This window comes from Diplotaxodon limnothrissa, linkage group LG7, assembly GCF_057381915.1.
Source record: "Diplotaxodon limnothrissa isolate DT_005_m linkage group LG7, D_limnothrissa_male_GT1.1, whole genome shotgun sequence".
NCBI lineage: Eukaryota > Metazoa > Chordata > Actinopteri > Cichliformes > Cichlidae > Diplotaxodon > Diplotaxodon limnothrissa.
This window is the reverse complement of record NC_140602.1, coordinates 48,349,147-48,368,950: the sequence shown is the minus strand read 5'-3', so window position 1 is coordinate 48,368,950 and position 19,804 is coordinate 48,349,147. Positions and strand designations below refer to the sequence as shown.

The following is a 19,804-nucleotide window of genomic DNA, read 5'->3' as shown; positions in this document are numbered from 1 at the left end:
GACATGGAAATCTCAAGACTGACGCCAATATTTGGTGATTGAAAAGCTGCATATATCAGAGTTTAAAAATAATCTTGTTTTATTGTCAGAACAAGTTGTGAATTACTTGCACACCCTCTGCCCAACTCTGCTCAGATTAGCCTGGTTGTTGTGCTGATTTGTGTGCCAACAGCGTAAAATACAGAATTTTTTGAAATCGACACCAAAACCAAAAAACTTAATATATTGGAGAATTTTTTAGACAAATTTTAGACCCTTAAATTTGTTATTTGCAGTTAGTTGAGTCCTTAATAACACAAAAATGGAGTTTAAAAAAAATAATTGTAATTTAGTATCTCGCGGCTTAGATGAGCTGACTGGAACATCAGAAACAAGAACAAACACGTTTTCCCAACAAGGAAGTTGAAGAGTACCTTCTGGTGGACAAACTATGCAACATCAACAGTCATATCATAGCTGAGGGACATTTCTTCCATCTTTTCTTTACAGACTTCATTTTCATTTATTGGGCAATATAATATATCACCATATTAGCCCCGCCAATACGCTGGTCAGGCTCTAAAAATAACTGACTTGCACAATCAGATTTAAAACAATTCCCAGTCAAAGCAGGGCATGCACGCCTCTTTGAATACTTTTCAGACTATATTCTTAAAAGCAAAAGTGCAGCAATCAGTTATTTGTTTTTACATAAAGGACCAAATACATTTTTTAATAAATAGCAGCTTCTTACCTCTGTGCGCCCTGACATGTGTCTGAAAGCAGTTGTAATACTTGTACTTTTTCCCACATACCCCACATACATATGAACCTGCAGGAAAATTCAGAACAGAGTGTCAGAAAAAAATAACATGATTCCTATCAGGGTCACATATATAGGCTTACAAGAAAAAAAGGTCAGAACCACATGGGATTTCCCAGGATTTCTGAATTGAAATACAGTCTGGCCCTCATCCAAGTAATATTTATAGAATAACTAATAACACATTAACAATTGTAGTTTTCATGTCTGTATTAAAACACATTGAAAATGACCTACAGTCCAAGTAGGACAAAATTAATCCCCCTTTCCTGTACCAATAACCTCTGTAGAAGCTACTTACAATTGGGTTTTCTACAAATGGAGGGAGTGGAGTAGAAAGAGGTTTAAAAAAAAAAAAGAAAAAGAAAAGAAAAATGAGGAAGACACCTAGAGATATAGCTACACGTTACTAAAATCTTTGTTCACATGTCACTGGACTTATGAATATTACTAGTGGAAGGACAACCTCAAAGGGAAACACTGCGTCACATCTCAACCTACCAAAAGGACTCAGAAAGTCCACAACACTTTTGAGACATGTGCTGTAAACAGATGAGCCAGAAGTTTCATTTGTGTGTTTCAAGGTTTGTGGCTGCTCCAAAACCTCTAGGTCTGGAAGCCCTGAAGTCATTAGGGGAACAATAAATTTAAGATTCAAGAAAGAGAAAAGTAGTTCATAATCCCCTGTTTGAAAAGGCTGAGCAACAAAACAAGACAACGAACAGGTAAATCTAGGAGTGAATAGCCAAAAAGGACAAAAATGACTTGGCTAGTCCAAAGTCCTGACCTTGATTTATGGGATGACCTGTAGAGGACAGTTCAATTAGGGCACTTCAGAAATACCAATGTAGTGAAACCATTTTGCAAGGCAGACTGTCCAAAAACCCTCTGAACTCTGCAACTCTGATAAGCACCAGCAACTAAAGGGGGTTATACAGGGAGTGCAGAATTATTAGGCAAATGAGTATTTTGTCCACATCATCCTCTTCATGCATGTTGTCTTACTCCAAGCTGTATAGGCTCGAAAGCCTACTACCAATTAAGCATATTAGGTGATGTGCATCTCTGTAATGAGAAGGGGTGTGGTCTAATGACATCAACACCCTATATCAGGTGTGCATAATTATTAGGCAACTTCCTTTTCTTTGGCAAAATGGGTCAAAAGAAGGACTTGACAGGCTCAGAAAAGTCAAAAATAGTGAGATATCTTGCAGAGGGATGCAGCAGTCTCAAAATTGCAAAGCTTCTGAAGCGTGATCATCGAACAATCAAGCGTTTCATTCAAAATAGTCAACAGGGTCGCAAGAAGCGTGTGGAAAAACCAAGGCGCCAAATAACTGCCCATGAACTGAGAAAAGTCAAGCGTGCAGCTGCCAAGATGCCACTTGCCACCAGTTTGGCCATATTTCAGAGCTGCAACATCACTGGAGTGCCCAAAAGCACAATGTGTGCAATACTCAGAGACATGGCCAAGGTAAGAAAGGCTGAAAGACGACCACCACTGAACAAGACACACAAGCTGAAACGTCAAGACTGGGCCAAGAAATATCTCAAGACTGGTTTTTCTAAGGTTTTATGGACTGATGAAATGAGAGTGAGTCTTGATGGGCCAGATGGATGGGCCCGTGGCTGGATTGGTAAAGGGCAGAGAGCTCCAGTCCGACTCAGACGCCAGCAAGGTGGAGGTGGAGTACTGGTTTGGGCTGGTATCATCAAAGATGAGCTTGTGGGGCCTTTTCGGGTTGAGGATGGAGTCAAGCTCAACTCCCAGTCCTACTGCCAGTTTCTGGAAGACACCTTCTTCAAGCAGTGGTACAGGAAGAAGTCTGCATCCTTCAAGAAAAACATGATTTTCATGCAGGACAATGCTCCATCACACGCGTCCAAGTACTCCACAGCGTGGCTGGCAAGAAAGGGTATAAAAGAAGAGAAACTAATGACATGGCCTCCTTGTTCACCTGATCTGAACCCCATTGAGAACCTGTGGTCCATCATCAAATGTGAGATTTACAAGGAGGGAAAACAGTACACCTCTCTGAACAGTGTCTGGGAGGCTGTGGTTGCTGCTGCACGCAATGTTGATGGTGAACAGATCACAACACTGACAGAATCCATGGATGGCAGGCTTTTGAGTGTCCTTGCAAAGAAAGGTGGCTATATTGGTCGCTGATTTGTTTTTGTTTTGTTTTTGAATGTCAGAAATGTATATTTGTGAATGTGGAGATGTTATATTGGTTTCACTGGTAAAAATAAATAATTGAAATGGGTATATATTTGTTTTTTGTTAAGTTGCCTAATAATTATGCACAGTAATAGTCACCTGCACACACAGATATCCCCCTAAAATAGCTAAAAGTAAAAACAAACTAAAAACTACTTCCAGAAACATTCAGCTTTGATATTAATGAGTTTTTTGGGTTCATTGAGAACATGGTTGTTGTTCAATAATAACATTATTCCTCAAAAATACTACTTGCCTAATAATTCTGCACTCCCTGTATGAGTTACTAAATTCATTCATTTCCAGCTTGTGAATGATCACCAATGTGTTTAATAAACACATATGAAAATACAACTGTGTGTGTTACGTGTTTAGTCAGATTGTCTTGTCTAATAACTGATTTAAATAAAGATCGGATCAAATTTTATAAGTAATCAATGTGGAAATCTTTTTCTTGTAATTCTACGTGACCCTGTAGTTACACAAACACAGTGACTAGTTCGGGACCCCTCTGCCCACCACTGGTAGACCAATCAGCAAGTGGTTGCTGTCTTTTGATGTGAAATCAACTACATAAGCCTCTAGTTCCACTGGTCTAGAAACTGGTAGGTGGTTGGGAAGTCTTAAAACACCTGGCAAGTGGTTGCTAGAGTTTTGCGGGCAGTCTCTAGATAAAATTGGCCACAGAGTAGTACATGGTGCTGCACTGAAAACCTAACAATTGGTCGCTAGCAGATTATTGGGGTTGCATGGGAGTGGCCGTGGAAAGCAATGACTTACTTGCATAAACATGCCAACTACTCGTGGACTTGTTATGAAACTGTGAAAAGCATGACGCAAACCAGAAACAGAATGTCCACCTCTCAAGTACAAATTGTGCCTTATAACTGTAACAAACTGTAACAAATACATTTCAAAAAGTACAAATATACATTTTCCCTAGCAACCACAAGTTGCCAGGGAGTTCCTGATAGGATGGCCTGTGTGACTGAGGTCTAACGTATGGTAGTCTTCTCCACCACCTAATATTTTCTTTTGCCTCCTTTTTTCCTTCTTAAATATTACCCTAAAACTCCAAACTAATTTTAACATTCTCTGAATTTAGATTTATCATACATAACATTTAGTGTGGTCTTTTACCTCTTTCTGCTGCCTATATAGGAATACAAATTTCAGCAAAGACTGATATTAGGGCTAGCCATCTTTAATTTCTACCCATTTATTTGCTTTATCAAAAATTCTCCATCATGCTCAGGTGCACCCTGAAAGTGTGATTATGTTTCAATTAAATGTTTGACAGTCACAACATCTGTACATGCCAACTAACCATGCATTTTATCCCTCGGCTAAAGGTGGAGATTTATTTTCAGTGCCATTTGTCTGTTAGCAAGAATACACAAAAACATCAGGATGAAGAGAAAAAAAAAACTTTAACTCAAAAGTGAATTTATACATCTCTAGTTTGTTGTGTCACTGAATTCTAACGTCTTATTTTGAAATCCTTAATATTCTTCTAAAGAAGTTGCCAGTTGTTGTAATAATCACAACCATCATCATGTGATTATTTCCAGTTTACAAATGTTTACAAAAGAATGAAGGGCAAACCTAAACAAAACTCAGACTACCTCTTTTTGTTGTCTTGTAGAATTTCCCTTGTACATGTATAGCTGTTGTACTTCCCTTGTACAATAGGTATGCATTTAAAGTGGTGTTATCAGAGCAGTTATGGCACTTGCTACCTTTACCACCTCAATATATGGAGGTCAAAGAAATTTGACTTACTTATATGAACATCTACAACACCAGTCAATGTTTTCTTAGGGGCCATTCGTGAATAACCTTGACTAACCAGTAAAGGGTTTATAAAATGTCAGACAGATGTTGATTTTTTTTTTTTTAAGAATGTCATTTTTTGCTGTTTTCAACAGCCACGAAGTAACGTCAGGGTCATGAGACACCAGATATGACTGCTGTCACCAAATGCACAGACATGTCCATATGTACATTCACACACCTATGCACGAGTCTGTGCTCTTCGTTGGAGGAGGAGTACCAAGGGCAAACATACCCTCGGACTGAGCTCGACGGGATCCACCGCCACTTGCTCCCCCATTTCCTCCAATGACAACACAGATCTCAGCAGGATTGGGATCACTGACTTTCCCGTTGCTCGTCTCTGACGTCCCAGGCTCCTTCTTTACGGTGACAGGTGGTGAACTAGTAGTCTTCTTCGCTGGGGCATCTGTGGCTGCGCTCCCACCCTCTGCCTGCTCCTTTCCAGGATTGGGTGACTCTTGTGCACTCATGACTCCACCTCCTCTGAGCCTGTTTTCCTGTATGAGGAACAGAAACAGAGAGACAAAGAATTTACTGCCCCAAAGGAATATACACGCCTTATTGTGGTATGACCTTAAGCCCAATATATAGTATCAAAGCGTGGCACCAGCTCAGCCAGGTTCAGCTTAAATGTGTTGTTTTCAAGAAACCATGGCAACATACTCAATATAAAACAAAAGCTGACTGGATGTCAGATTTTATTTGATTAAGCGTAGAAGAAAAATCTGCCCAAAATAAATCACATTTGGCAAATACACAACTCAAAAAAAGACCCGAACTATGAAAACCACTCATCTTCTAAAAACAGTCAAGAGCTGCATTAACTCCAGGGTATAGGAGACATTACAGATAATATTTCAGTGGCAGTGAAATTTTAAGAATGGAAAACACAGTCCATTTTAACACAAAGTGGCTTAACTGATCATAAGTGACCTTTGAAGGCATAAATTCTGCAGCCTTGTGGCACTGAAATGCTCTAATTTCAAAAATATCTAAATTGCACAACTTGCCACTTCAGCACATCGCCATAAAAGGCCTTGTCAAGAGAATGTGCTCCAAATGCAACCAAGCAAAACAGAGTTATGCCAGGATGAGTGATATTATGGAAAGAGGGAAAATTGGTCTTCTAATAATAGCACACCGATGCAGCAACAACAAGCCTTTTCATAGATGAAATACACCTTTCTTTGGAAATGACACACTACTGACAAGCTTCAGCAAACAGACCTATGAACTGGCAAGAAAACATCTGAGGTTTGCAGTTCAGATAGTAAACCATCAACCATCATTTAATTAATAAATGAGTAAATAATCAGTCCCATTATCAAACTATAAGATTACCCTTGAGCTTACTTGTTCTATCAATATCCTACAATCCTTTTATAAAACAAGCTGTATTTGTAAATATAGCTTTTTGGTTTAACTATTTAAAGGCTTGTTAGGGGCCGATAATACAGGTCAACAACAAAGAATTTTATTATATTATGGTTAGTTTTCATTTTTGTCAGCGGTGAGGTTCTGCAACTTTCAGGAATCGTAGTAAACCCATTTTACACATTTCTTTCAGATTTTTCCAAGTCTTACTATTAAACTGGGAAGATTGCTGTCACTCAGTTGGGAATAGTTCAGTTTCTTGTAAAGTGGGGCTCTATAGGGCTCTGATCTACAGTACAGTTAATATGTTACCTACAATAGACAGCAATAGGAACGCCCCCACGACGACAGGAGCACCCACTGACACAGAAAGTAAAGCCATGTAATGCCGTGGACAAAATCAGCAGCAAAACGCACATTAGCCAAGTGTAAGCCATATATAGAGCATTTGTAGACTAAATACTGGTTAATTTACCACTTCATTAATTTATTCTGTATGTTAAAATTCAAAAGTCTACACCAAAAATACATTAATTCACAATAAGCAAGAGTTTTAAAAAAATGATATATGCCTATCGGTACAGACTAGCAGCATTGAAAAGAACAATTTCTGTCTTTGCAAGTTGTTGCCTATACTGTACACAGACTGCATATAAAACAAGGACGTGATCTAACAAGCCAGGTCATTAGAGCTGGTGACTCACAGCAAATTATTAGAACCTCTATAGGAAGCCGAAAGGCTGACCTTATGGGATCTGGTGTTATCTTTGCTACTTAAGTGTGTCGTGTCATCCCATCAAAAAATTTAAGCTTTCAAAAAACAGCTGTGGACACACTATATGAAAGGAATTTATTTGTCAACACTCCCAACTGCTAAAGGGACTGTGGCAATAAACAACAAAAACCAAGAGCCACATGAAAGTCAATGTGTAGAGGAAGTCACAATGGGACCTTCCAAAGTCTGGTGCTCCTCTTTGTTAGTGAACCGTGTGGTGTGATGTCAAGAGCTACAGAACTTTCTAAGGCATTTATACAAAGCAAATTCGTGGGTGCATTCAAATCTGCCAAAGGATTTAATTTACTAATGCCTCTGTGAGAAACTTCAAACAACTCAAATTTTTCCAAGACTGGCCAGTAAAATGTATTCAGTCCACCAGCACATATATTAATGTCTATATTAATTCTACAAGCATAAGAAACTCAGAACATTCAGAAGAGCCAAGCTGTGTGTGAATTTCTAAAGTGGCTGACCACTGTAGTTTCATTCAAAATATGAGATACAACAGCAGAAGCTGCTAAAAATATTGTTCTGACTCAAAGGTTTCAGAAGGTGTTGCATATAGGACTGCATAGCTAAAGAGCAGTCGGGAGACATCATGTGAACCACAAAAAGCACCTATAAGAGGCATGCGATTCCAAGAACTGGTCCCCATGTGATTCCCAGAACTGATCCCCAGAGCATTGAAAGAAGGTGGCCGAATCAGACGAATTACATTTTCACCATTTAGACATTTTGGTGTTTGAGTGACATTAATCTGAGGAACTACAGGAAGAAGGTAAACCAGAAGAGGTAGTGTCATGTCAATGTTACTTTGACACATACCGTCTGAATTCAGAACAGCCTAATTGCTCAGGCCTCGCTTATCATGACTATGATCATTCTCACACAGCAAAACACGTCCAGGAACTATTCTAGGATGACAAAGAGTGGTGGTTTTTGACTTTGACCCAAAGTTCCCAGATCTCAAAGGGACTGACTCTCAAAGTGAAATGTGAGGTATGCTAATTTATGGAAAACCCAACTAACAAATAGAGGAAATAAGATCTGCTGTTCTACAGAACACCTTCAGAGGTCTGGGTAAAATCTATGCATCGAAAGCACAGAAATCAGAGCAGCTTAGGTGGGAAACCTACGGATTATTAGGAAGGATGATTTGTTTAGAAGTAATGTACAGACAGACGAATCAAACACAGTTTTACAATAACACGAAACATGTTTGGGACAGACAAAAAACAGCTGGTTCTGTACAGCGACTGTACAGCATAATAGTGAAAATATTATGGTTTGGAAATGCTTTCCTGTTTTGGGACAGGGCAACATGCAGTCATTAATTCAAGTATGGACTACACCTTAAAAGAAAAGTGAGGCCATCTGTGCAAGGGTTAAAGATGAAACAGAAGTGAACCTAACAAGAGGATAATGATCCATAGCATACTAGAAAAGCACAGAGGAAGAGGTCAGAAAGAAAAAAAAAAAGGACATGCTATGGTATGACCAAATCAAAGCAATCGCTCTTTACATTGCATGGAAATTTGAAATGGGCAGTAACTAAAATATTTTTAGCAAGTGGATGTCAGGGACCAGTGGAAAGTCAGGACAATTACTTACATTGAGGGCACAATAGTAGCTTCTTAAGCCACAGAAGCATGACACTGACATCTATATTTTCGTTAACTATAAGTTTATTTCCCTGACATGATGTTTTGTCGGTGGGCAGATTGCAGGGATGCTAATGACAGGGCACTGGGTATTTAGCTGTCTTGTATCTTCCCTGCTGTACTGTTGGCATCACATTTGATACATGAGCTTTAGAACTTCCTACATCATCAGTACAGTGTCTTTCCCCCGGAAAAATCAAAATAAATTGCACAACGCATCTTTATGCAATAAATTGGAAAAACAAAATGCAAATATGACACTCATATATGCAAATTAATATTTAATTAATGTAACAAATATATGCCAGAAGGTTCAACAAACACTCCATTTTCAAAGAAATATAATTTTCTGGCAATTATTTAATGAATTTGTCTTTAAAGGGAAATAAGTTCTTTATTTTAAGTAATAAGAGAAAAATGTTTAGCCTTTCTTTGAAAAACTTCATTGGCTGGATAAAGTTAAAACCTACACAAATGGTGGTGACAGAATTTATTTTCTGTTCAGTTTATATTCTTCCAAGTCACAACATATGTATTTAACATCAACTGCCTTTCACCATGTGCTTGGCCACAGTGGAGAGGAAAAATACCCTTTTAACATGAAGGTCCCACATTTTACACTATCAGGACAAAAACCAAGCCTTCAAATCCACAAAGTCCAGAAAACAGTACAGTAGAGTTACAGTAGCATCTGAAATGGAAGATGTGGAGAATCACAAGGACTCCTCCTGAAGCTGAAGACCAGTCAAAGTGATAGCTAGAAAAGGTCATTTTTACACAGCTTCAAACATCATCTGCAGAGATGGGATAACCTTCAGGAAGGACGACCATGTCAGCAGCACATCAATCACAGCTATACGGTGAGGTAAAGCCACCCAGAAATAAAATGGTCTATGACAGCCCAGTTTGCCAAATGGCATTTAAAAGAAGCACGAGAGGAAGATACAATTACTGCCTGGTGGCTGTATCCCTCTGACAACAAGTCAAAGTGTGTTTTCCAACCATGTCCAGACTTGACAACTGACCTTTTAGATATAAAGATTTATCTCATTATTTTATCGCATTAGGCATTAATGTGAAATTTTGTCGGCACTAATGTATGAATTCTTCACTTCTGTTCTAAGATCAGTGATACTGATCTTTTTTGGCCATTAAATTGTAAATCAGTCATTCCTTGAGTCCAAGTAGGCATTTGGACCAGATGAAATGAAATTCCTTTTAGACATTATTTCTACTGTCTATTCACAAGAATGGAATGGATGTGACACGAAAGTAACCTTGACCTCTAGCTACCAAAATTTCATCAAGTCATCCTTTAGTTCAAGTGACTGTTTCTGCCCAGTTTGAAGAAACTGATCCTCAAGATTGTGTGTCCACAAGAATGAGACGGACAGAAAACCTAAAAACTAAATGATTCTGGTGAGCACAAAAATAAATGTTGGGAAAGAAATTCAAACTCTTGGATGAATTCAGAATAGGTCTCTTTCAAGTAACCCTATCAAAGGCCAGATTCACACAAACTTCTCTCCTCCGACTGTGTGAAAATGGAGAGACGCAGTGAAGAAAACTAAATGCTGCCAGACAGGCTACTGACATAACGCTATGATTTCTTCTCAGAAATATTTCAGTTTAGCTTCTATTAAATAAATCATTTTAACTTATTAAAATTCATTTTACAACACAATCAAATAGGCAACAGATGAAGAGGTTTGAAAACTACTAAATTCATTATATGAATGGAATTGTTGATTCGTCTATCCAAAGAGAGAGAGAGAAAAAACTCCCAAAATAGTCAAAATTAAGCACAAGTTAATGTACAAGTTCACATACTATCCAAACATTGGTTATGTATTTACAGCTGCAGGCCTTTCTAACAGTGGGTGGCCACATAAAATCATAGAGCTAATAGTTAACTGGCATTTAATAAAATCTCAATTGTTATTAGTTCAACCAGCTACTATTTCTGTTGCTTACTCGAGAGGGGAGCCATATTTATCATCTAGTAAACTAACTGGATACATCCCTAACTAATTACTTTTTAGATTGAGTTAGGCGGCTTTTAGGAACCCCATAACCCCTAAGCTTGATACCTACATGACTGTATCTAAAAACGAATGCCATTACAACCAGCTAAGAGGGCTGCATTTGTAGCTTTATTGTCAGGGACTTGTGGAAAACACACTTTCAAGGGAAGTCTGTTGGCACAGTTTGTTCAAAGTAAATAAACGGCTAACAACAACAAAAATCAAGTCTTGCTGATTGACATCATTTTTAATTTTATAACAAAAGTGTATTTTTTTTCTTTATTGAGTTGAATACTGACTGATAATGACTGCCTCTTGACTGAGATTGGTTTACCTTGCTGTGGTGGAAATTAAGATGTGATCAGCTAAAATAAAGATTGTGAAATTAAATGTAACCGACTTTTGTCATCTGCAATTAAATGAATCGATGGCAAGTACACATCTATTATTAGATCAATCCCTCAGTCATGCATGTAATATTTATGTGCAGCATTTTTAATGCAAACCCTGAATATATAAAATGCCTGTTGTGGCATGTTTTCTTCTAATTAAAAGTCAATATGCAAAATTAGCCATCTGGCCTTATGTTTCTGAGTTTCATCGTCTGAGGCTTCTGATATACTGTAACCTACATGGGCAGGACAAAATCTAAACTAGATGCACATCTCGTTGATGTTTCACACAGACAAAGCACCAACTAAACCAACTGAACTGAAAGGCAAATAGATCAGTTGCAGAAATGATCAAAATGCCATCTGGATGTCAAAAAATATAAAATAAAACTAAAGCACTGGTCCAACAGACAGGTTAAGTAAAAATTGATGTACTGTTTTGTGATTCAGCTTTAGCATTATGATTTGCCTCAGATTTCTTTTTAAAATGTCAATGAATAGAGATTAACCATACTACATTCATCTAGGCTACAAAAAACAAGGTTAGGCACAGAAGGAAAACATCTCTAGGACATACCTCTGTTCAGAATTCACTACTTAGATGAGGTACTTAAAATAATTGGCCTATATTTGGGCAGTACAGTATCTGCCTCTGCACAGCAATGTAGCAAATCAATCACTGTGCTTGGTTAAAGCAAACAAATCTTGTGCTTCAAAACTGGGGAGATTTTCTTTGAAATATACCTTGCCCTTTTTTTAGCAAAAATCATTCTGCTCTGCATGTTAAGCAGACTGGAAGAGAGATTCCAAATATAAAATACAAATTTGTTTAAGGCCTATGAAAATGTTTCCACTCTGCAGGGATTAAAAATAGGAATCAGCTAAAATGGGGAATGGAGGGGGGTGGGGGGGGGGGGGGGGGGGGTCACTTCAATCACTGCTTTGACTGCCATGTTTGCATTATCCAGAGTAGACTCAGTGACCAAGAGCAAGGGTTGACCAAAAACCTGTTTCACACTAAAGGCTTTGCTTCCCTCGATTCTTTAATCAAAAGCAGAGTTTTCTGTCCTCTGTAATAAATGTCTTCCAAGATGGTGTATGACCAATGTTTTGAAAAAGCAATAATGCAGAGAAATGGATAACTCCCCCCCCCTTACACATACACACACAGGATGCTCTGGAAAAAGAAACTGTGTCGTCTAGTAAAATTCCATCAGCATACACTAAAGAAAGAAAAAAAACCCATAAAAACCTTTTCAATCTATATGTTAATGCCACGAATTAAAATTTAATAACATGAGATATTGAAAAGCAGACTTGAATTATACAAAAATAAATCCTGAAAGATCAGGCCCCTAAAATGAGAAATTCAGGGCTGCATCCGGACTGCTGCTAAACCCTTGTAGGCTGGCAGATTAAATTTTTGATGAAAATCAAAATTACACTGCACACTGACGCAGGCGCAGCAAACCTGGCACTATTGTGATTTATGGATTCATTAAACCCACCAGAGTTTCACCCCTCCCCTTTTCACTCAAAGAAATGAGATTTGCTGTGCTGAAAATTTGTATTTTGAGAAAAGCTACTCAGGCTCGGCTCTACCTTCAGAAATGGTCAAGGAAGGAAGAAAAAAAGAGAGCGAGAGAGAGAGAGAGAGCTTCTGTGTATATAACCACTGCACGTAAACAGGCCTAATTTTCATTGCTGCAGCAATTGAACATCCCTATGCATTATTCATGAAACCAATAAGGTTCATTTTTACAAAGGAAGAGGCAGGAAAAATATGTGCAGAATGCACAGAATTTTTTTAATGCAGCACTCCAACCCCTGAAAAGCCAATCCCTGGAGACTAATTTAACTGAAGCCATTTTCAGACATTTTCAACATGCCACTAAGAAAACAGGAGAACATAAGGTGTTCTTAAAAATAGACGTGTGGCTTTGTTTGGTTTTTTAGATGCATCTGCAAGGAAAGAAATGGACATCAAAGAGAGACTCAGAGTAGCACTGCTTGCCCTTTGAATGGATAGTGAAACCTCTGTACCAAGTTAATGACAATCAGAGCAGCAAGTATACTTCAAACCCTGTAACCCACAGGCTGCGATATGATCCCTCACCATCTTGTGTTCATCAGAGCCTGAAGAGACAAGTTTCACCCCTCCATCCAAACTATTCGGCCTCAATGAAACGAAGCTTTTGTTCATCAAAAGTACTGACAGACCTGCATTCCTCCTACCTTAAAATGAGAACACTCCTAGAATCCAATCCTCAAAACATTTTTTCCCCTTTTTTGCAACAGTGCACCATTATTCTTGAGTATTTTATAGCTTATTACTTGGTCCTTTAGGTATTCTGCAAATAAAACATTGGCATCACTGAAGAAAGACAGCGATCCAACCCTATTAAACTCATGACACTGGTTGCCCCTCTTCAATTCTGTGCCTTAACTGGAACTCCTGCATTTTGATTAGACTTTTGCAGCAAAAGGTCAGAATTTACACCCAGATTTTGCATACCACCCATACAATTTCCGCCAGCTTGCTGAATCGAATGAATGCAGATTTGAAGGTCAGCATTAAAATTACCCACAGCAAAATGGCCTCTGCAGTTTCCCTTACATTAAAAGGAAAAAAAAAAGCAAGCCACGCAGGATGGGAAACTGTTTGGCGTCTGCAGGATTAATATAAACAGTAGAGGCATTGGTTGTGATTGTTTTTCCTGCCCTCAAATTATGCTGACATGCTCTTTTCTTCTTCCAGTGCTGTTCAGTTCACTATGGATAGCTATTTTTCCCCTCACTCACACATTTCTAGTCTTTAGAAATAGTAGTACAAATTGTACCTCATTATTAAATCACACTTGCAAGGAACTAAAAAACACAAATAAAAATAAACCAAAGGAAATAGCAGAAGTAGAGTTGGTGGGTACTTGTGTGCAAAATTTCTTAAATGGCAACTTGAATGCAAGAAAAGACAGCACAGCAGGGAAAAAAAGTATTTAAAAAGGACTGTTTTGCAGAAATTAAACACTAAACGCGTTGCCCGTTTCATCTTAATGTGACTCAATCACACACTAATCCCTTCTGTTGATTTCAAGAGCGTGTAATCGCTCGCCTCCGTTTGGATAAACTAACACACAATTCAATAAACAACACTCACATCTAGTCTCGTTACAATTTCTAATTTCCCAAAATGACTGCCTACAGGTGGCGCCAACAGCACCCGGTTTCCAACCCCCCTCCTCCTCCCATCTTCCAAAAAAATAGGAATAAAAAAAAAGTCGAAATGTATTTTGACATGACGACACTTTGGCGTTTTATCTTCATTATCTAACGGCGAACAGCGAGACGTCAAATGCGACACAAAAGTAACGCCGGCGTTAAGCAGTGCCAGGGAAGCAACTCTGAAGCTCTGCTCAAATTTGCAGGAAAAAATTCACAAAACATGGCTGCAGGAGGTTTTTGTGTTTCAGATTGTTCCTCCCCTCATCGTCCTTCATGTTGCCACTATCGCCCGGTTCCCCCCCTTCGCTCTACCCGAATAAACTGTGTTTTAAACATGGGTGGCGTACACATATATGCGAGCGAACTGGGTGTACACACGGCTAAGCAGCAGTTCAACAGAAACTTCATTGCTAAAATTTAGTCCTCCCCCCCAAAAAGGGGGAAAAAAAGAAAAAAAAAAACATCAACAGATTAGGTCTATTTCTGATGGCTTCACAGCTTGCACCCGGTTTAATGCCAGGCAGCTATCGTTTGCTAATGTGGAGGGAGCCGAAACTTAACACTCGCTACTGAAATTTCTAAAAAAAAAAAAGAAAAAAAATTACATTTCTGAATTAACTGAGGATTTAAAAAAAATAGAAAACAGCGGTTTGACATACCTCCAAAAACGATGTAGCTCATGCGAAACAGGCTGGCGCTCCAGAAATCTTCCCTCCCCGACCAGAGGTGACTGCACAACTGCTTCCTCAAAAAAAAAATTGTGAATTAGTTATGAGAAATTCAAAATGATAAAAAAAAAAATCACCTCCGCGTTTTTCTCCCCCCTCCGCGATTCGCTGCGTTACATTTTAGTAAAGTGTAATGGCGTAATGAGTCGTGAATTTGCCGAGCTTTGGTCGGTCCGTGCAAGCTCTCGGTTTCTGCCTTGCACAGGGGGGTTTGTGTTGCGGTTCCTCCTGTGGAAATTTTCGTCCGCCATATACAAGGGCAGATTCCGAAATTGCAGTACCGGCCTGTATATTAGCCCACATGAAAAAAAAGTGAAAAAAAAGAAAAGAAAAAAAAGTCTGGGAAGAAGACAGAAAAAAAATGTTGGTCGACTGTGAAGTTACACGGGGAAAAGCGACTGGAAATTACGCAGAGGAAAATATTCTCACTTCAGAATAAGTTTTATAACAGCAGACGCCTTGTGATGTTGAACTGTGTAATAATTGCTTTATTTGCAGAATTATCTTACAATTATTTATGTGTCTATAACCTAACTTAACTTAACTATAACTCACATAAATGATCCAATTTCCAGATGCTTGAATTAATATTAATCGATAGAAAAGTTGGAGCTATTCATTGCACGTCTTTCCCCCTCCCTTTTCTTAAAGCTATAAAGATGCTGATTGTTTAACGCACGCAGTTAAGCAAAAAAATAAATAAAAAATCAAAGTCAGTATTGACAAACAATCACAGCAAGGGTCAGTAATTTTCACCAAATCCTCCACGTTTGCTGCAGTGTCTCAGCAAGGTTTGTTTAGAGTATTTGTAAAGAGAAAGCTTTTGGTTGGCCAACATTTTTTTGTTCTCAAAACCTTGCTCTGAGAATTATTCTTTTTTTTTTCCTTTTTAAATTGTTTAGTTTTGTTTCCAGAAACAAAGTATTTGGCCCAAGAACCGGTCTATGCTGTCAACTCATGGTAGTTTAATACATTTGTCATGTAGATATGTGCTGTAAACGTGGGGTTGAGTTTTTAGAACTAGATAAGAATTCAAAATACACAGTACTAGCCTCGGTGTTATACTACTGCTACTACTACTACTACAACTAATAATAATAATAATAATAATAATAATAATAATAATAATAATAACACGTTCAAACCATTTTAAGGAATAACTGAATGTTTCTTTTTGGTCAAGTTTGACAGAAGATAAATACTATACAAAATATGTTATCTATTATTATCCATTATTAATGAATCTGCCTATGTGGGGTTGTTTGTTTTCTACAGTGATATAATTGATCAAGAAGGTGACTTATTATTTAAATGTAAACCCAAAAGTCAGATTCTAAAAGATATAATTAAACATATGATGAAAAAAGTTGTTGTTGTTTTTTAAAGAAAATAAACCTGCTGATATTACAAATCCACTTGCAAAGAAGGAGATGAAAAACATCTCCCAGACAACAGTGAGGGATCAACCAGAAATATAAAGTTACTGCATTTATGTTATAAAAATCTGAAAATCTGTGTAAAAGGGGTGCAGAACTTTGCAGGAGGTTTGCAGGTGTCTGAACACCTGCCCAGGCATTCTCTTTTACAGCAATGTGGCAAACAAAAAGCAAGAGTGCTTCGGAAGTTCCAAAAGATTCATGATGGATGGATTGAAAGTGGGTTGCTGGGGCTGTGGGGGGGTGTTAAATTCTAACCATTTTGCATGTCAGCAGAAAAATCGTTTCCCTATGACTCTTGATGCAAGCGGCATCATGCTGATGCTTCTCTGCTGCAGCAGGATGCAGAAGATCAAGTGAATACACAACACAGAAAAATCCTGCAGGATGCTGGGGTCTGCAAAAGAGTTGCAACCTGAGAGAAGCTAACAGCCCTAAACATGGAGCTGCATGGTAACAGCCTCATTCAAACAAGAAATGGAGGGAAATAAATGTCAGCTTATGCCCCATGTGCAAGGTGGTGGAAGATGTGAAAAGCAGATATACAACAAAGGCTGTCAGCGCTCTCCAAAAGAGACGCCTTTCCTAAGCATCGACTTGAAGTATGTGAGTGATTATGCACCACTTACTTTGTGTTGTGTTACTGTGGTACATTTGTACTAAATCAATTTGTAGAGCCTTTTCCCTAATTACCCTAACTCTAATTATGTTCACTGATTTTATGATTTATTACTGTAAAACAACACAAGAAACTGTGAGAGTGGGTGGGGTGAGCGGGGTCCAATATGACAATTCATTTTCCTGTCCTCATGGGTGTATAGCATAATGTAATATCAATTAAAATCAGATTTGTTTTTTCAGCATGAAGATTAGACTATGTTTTCATTGCTCAACAGAGAAATTAATACCCCTTTGTATTCACAAAGTAATTACATGATGTAAGTTCACGAATCCTTCCCGGTATTTTGCTTTTCTGTCATTATTGAGATGCTGTTTTCATCATGTGCCGAGGTGTTTTGGATGCTTATTTTCTCCAGCATGTACATGGGAATGAGGGGTGTATGTGTGTGCGTGTTTTCACCAGTGATATTATTAATTATTTACAATCTACATTAAAAGCTTTGAATTTTGCCTTTCAAGAACGTTTCCCCGCTTTCTTGCAATTACTGCATTTATCATCTCTGTCCAGCAGAGGGCACCAGCATACCGACAATAGCCCCTTCCACTGCTACAATGCAGTGCCCTGTGAGTACAACATGTATGTGCACACAGTACCTGCTCACACTTTTTTTGCTCACTGTCTCCATCTGCTGATGACAGATGTTTGCTCTTTAGCATTCTGAGGATGGACATGTTTTTGTGGGCTTTCAGTCACATTTAAAGCTCATCCAAATGTAATGCATTCACATTACATTGTGTTTTTCTTCTTAGACTACAAGCCACATTTTAAACATAAAATGCAGCGCTTTATTGTTCGAGCACAAATTTAAAATCACCACTTTAACTAACATGCTTGTCTTGCCACAGCAATGCAAAGCCTCCACAGAACAGTCTCAGAGAGGGTTTGAACTCAGTACTGTGTTACTGTGAGGCAACAGCAATAACCAAACAACCACAGTGCCACCCATAAATGTGGTGCCTAGTGCACTAATTCTTGTCTGTCATTGGTCTGAAGATATTTACACTCAGCGATGCTGAAACTTCAAATATAGCAAATATCAATTTTTGTGAGTTTTCAGTTTATTTAAGAAGAAAATCTCATACCAAAAAAAACCAAAACAACAATGTGCTTCACTTTTGAAAACAATTGTGCACTGTACAGTGAATCAAAAGCTACCTGATGTTGTCACAAGAGGTTTCTCTGTTTCTAATGCTACGATGACATCATGGGCACTTGGTGAGGTCAAATGTGCAAGTCTGCCAAGACCGACTGGTGTTTCGAGAAATGGAAAACGAATGAGAGAGTTGTTCATGGAAGGAGAGGGGGGAAAAACTCTTCTATTTGCTGAAAAAACATTACAGCTCAGAAATGTGGGATAAAACCTACTATAGCAACCACTGTGTCCCAAATATTACAACACACGCTGCCATTTTTTGAGCACTCAAGGTTGGCCTGACCTCCTCCCAACCTAGTTTTTAAGGAAAAACATTCTTTGAAGTTACAGAGGAACCAACAGGTGAGAGGAGCCGACAACAACGATGCTATTTTTTCCCAGTGACCTACTTGGGTTTGAGAGCCACCAGACCTTTTGCTGCATGCTCAGGAGCTTTGCATAAATTAAGAGACAGTTCCCACAACTCTGGATACAACAATCTAGGCCTTACAAAAATTTGACAAAAATAACATGCACAGGGAGAACAACTTAGAGAAAATGTGCTTTGGTGCCACAGAAAGGACCGGAGAGATACGCAGAAGCTCAGAAAACTGCTGCTGTTTTGGTGCAGAACACAAACAGAATTTAAGAAAATACCTTTTAATTAACGGTTCCCTACCACAGCCATGGTCACTTTTCTCTTATGATTATATTTACATACACAATATACCAAACCTAAGAAGCAAACATTTAATTTGTAAAAATCAGTTGCCCAAACAACATCATCCATATATCTTCATGACTGCTTACCCATTCAGAGGTAAAGAGATGCTGGAGCCTCTCCCAGCTGTAACCAGGTGAAAGGTGTGGTATACCCTAGACATGTGTCTATTACAAACACATACCTGTCTAGACATTTAACTTTCCTATTCATTTCTCCAACTTGAACAGTCAGTAGCACCTTAAGTTGGACTGAAAAACGCCCAAATTGATGAAAAAACTGGAAAAACACACCTACCCATTTGGTTTTGGGGGGGTTTCAACCTCATGTTCTGAATTATTGACCTTTGAGATATGTTTGACATTTATTATTTTCTATCAATCACTGGTTTGTTTGTTGTTATGTGTTGTTATGTGTTGGCAGTTTCGTCCCATCTTATTTACCGTATATAGTTTAGTTTCAATTCCTGAGTTTCAGTTTAGTCTCTCGTTTGTGCTTCCGCCATGATTAATTCTTGGTCTCTGTGTCCGGTGTTGTCACGTTTTTGGTATTTCCTGTTTTATTTTGTTGCTCTCTTGTCTTGTGCGCTTGGTATTTAGTTTTCCTTCCCCTGTCTCATTGTCTTTGTTAATGTCAGGTATGTTTCCCAGGTGTCTCCTCTCTGCCCCAGTCACCTTCTCTGTCTATTTATAGTTGCTGTCTTCCCTTTAGTCTTCATCAGAGAGTCTCTGTGTGATTCTTTGGTCTGGTTGTTCTAGTTTGTGGCTCCATTTTGGACTCTGTGTGTAGTTTCTT

General features: G+C 38.5%; 1 protein-coding gene across 1 annotated transcript in view; it reads right to left on the bottom strand.

The window, feature by feature from the left end:
- znf618 (zinc finger protein 618) overlaps nt 1-15,328 on the bottom strand; it is a 42,223-nt gene extending 26,895 nt beyond the window's left edge. Inside the window, exons 1-3 of the mRNA XM_085359805.1 lie at nt 14,970-15,328; nt 5,038-5,356; nt 734-811 (exon numbers count right to left, since the gene is read on the bottom strand). Of these exons, the coding sequence (XP_085215931.1) occupies nt 734-811; nt 5,038-5,329 (370 nt within the window). The 5' untranslated portion in view covers nt 5,330-5,356; nt 14,970-15,328. The remainder of the gene's footprint in view (nt 1-733; nt 812-5,037; nt 5,357-14,969) is intronic.
- Between the last annotated feature and the right edge of the window lie 4,476 nt (nt 15,329-19,804).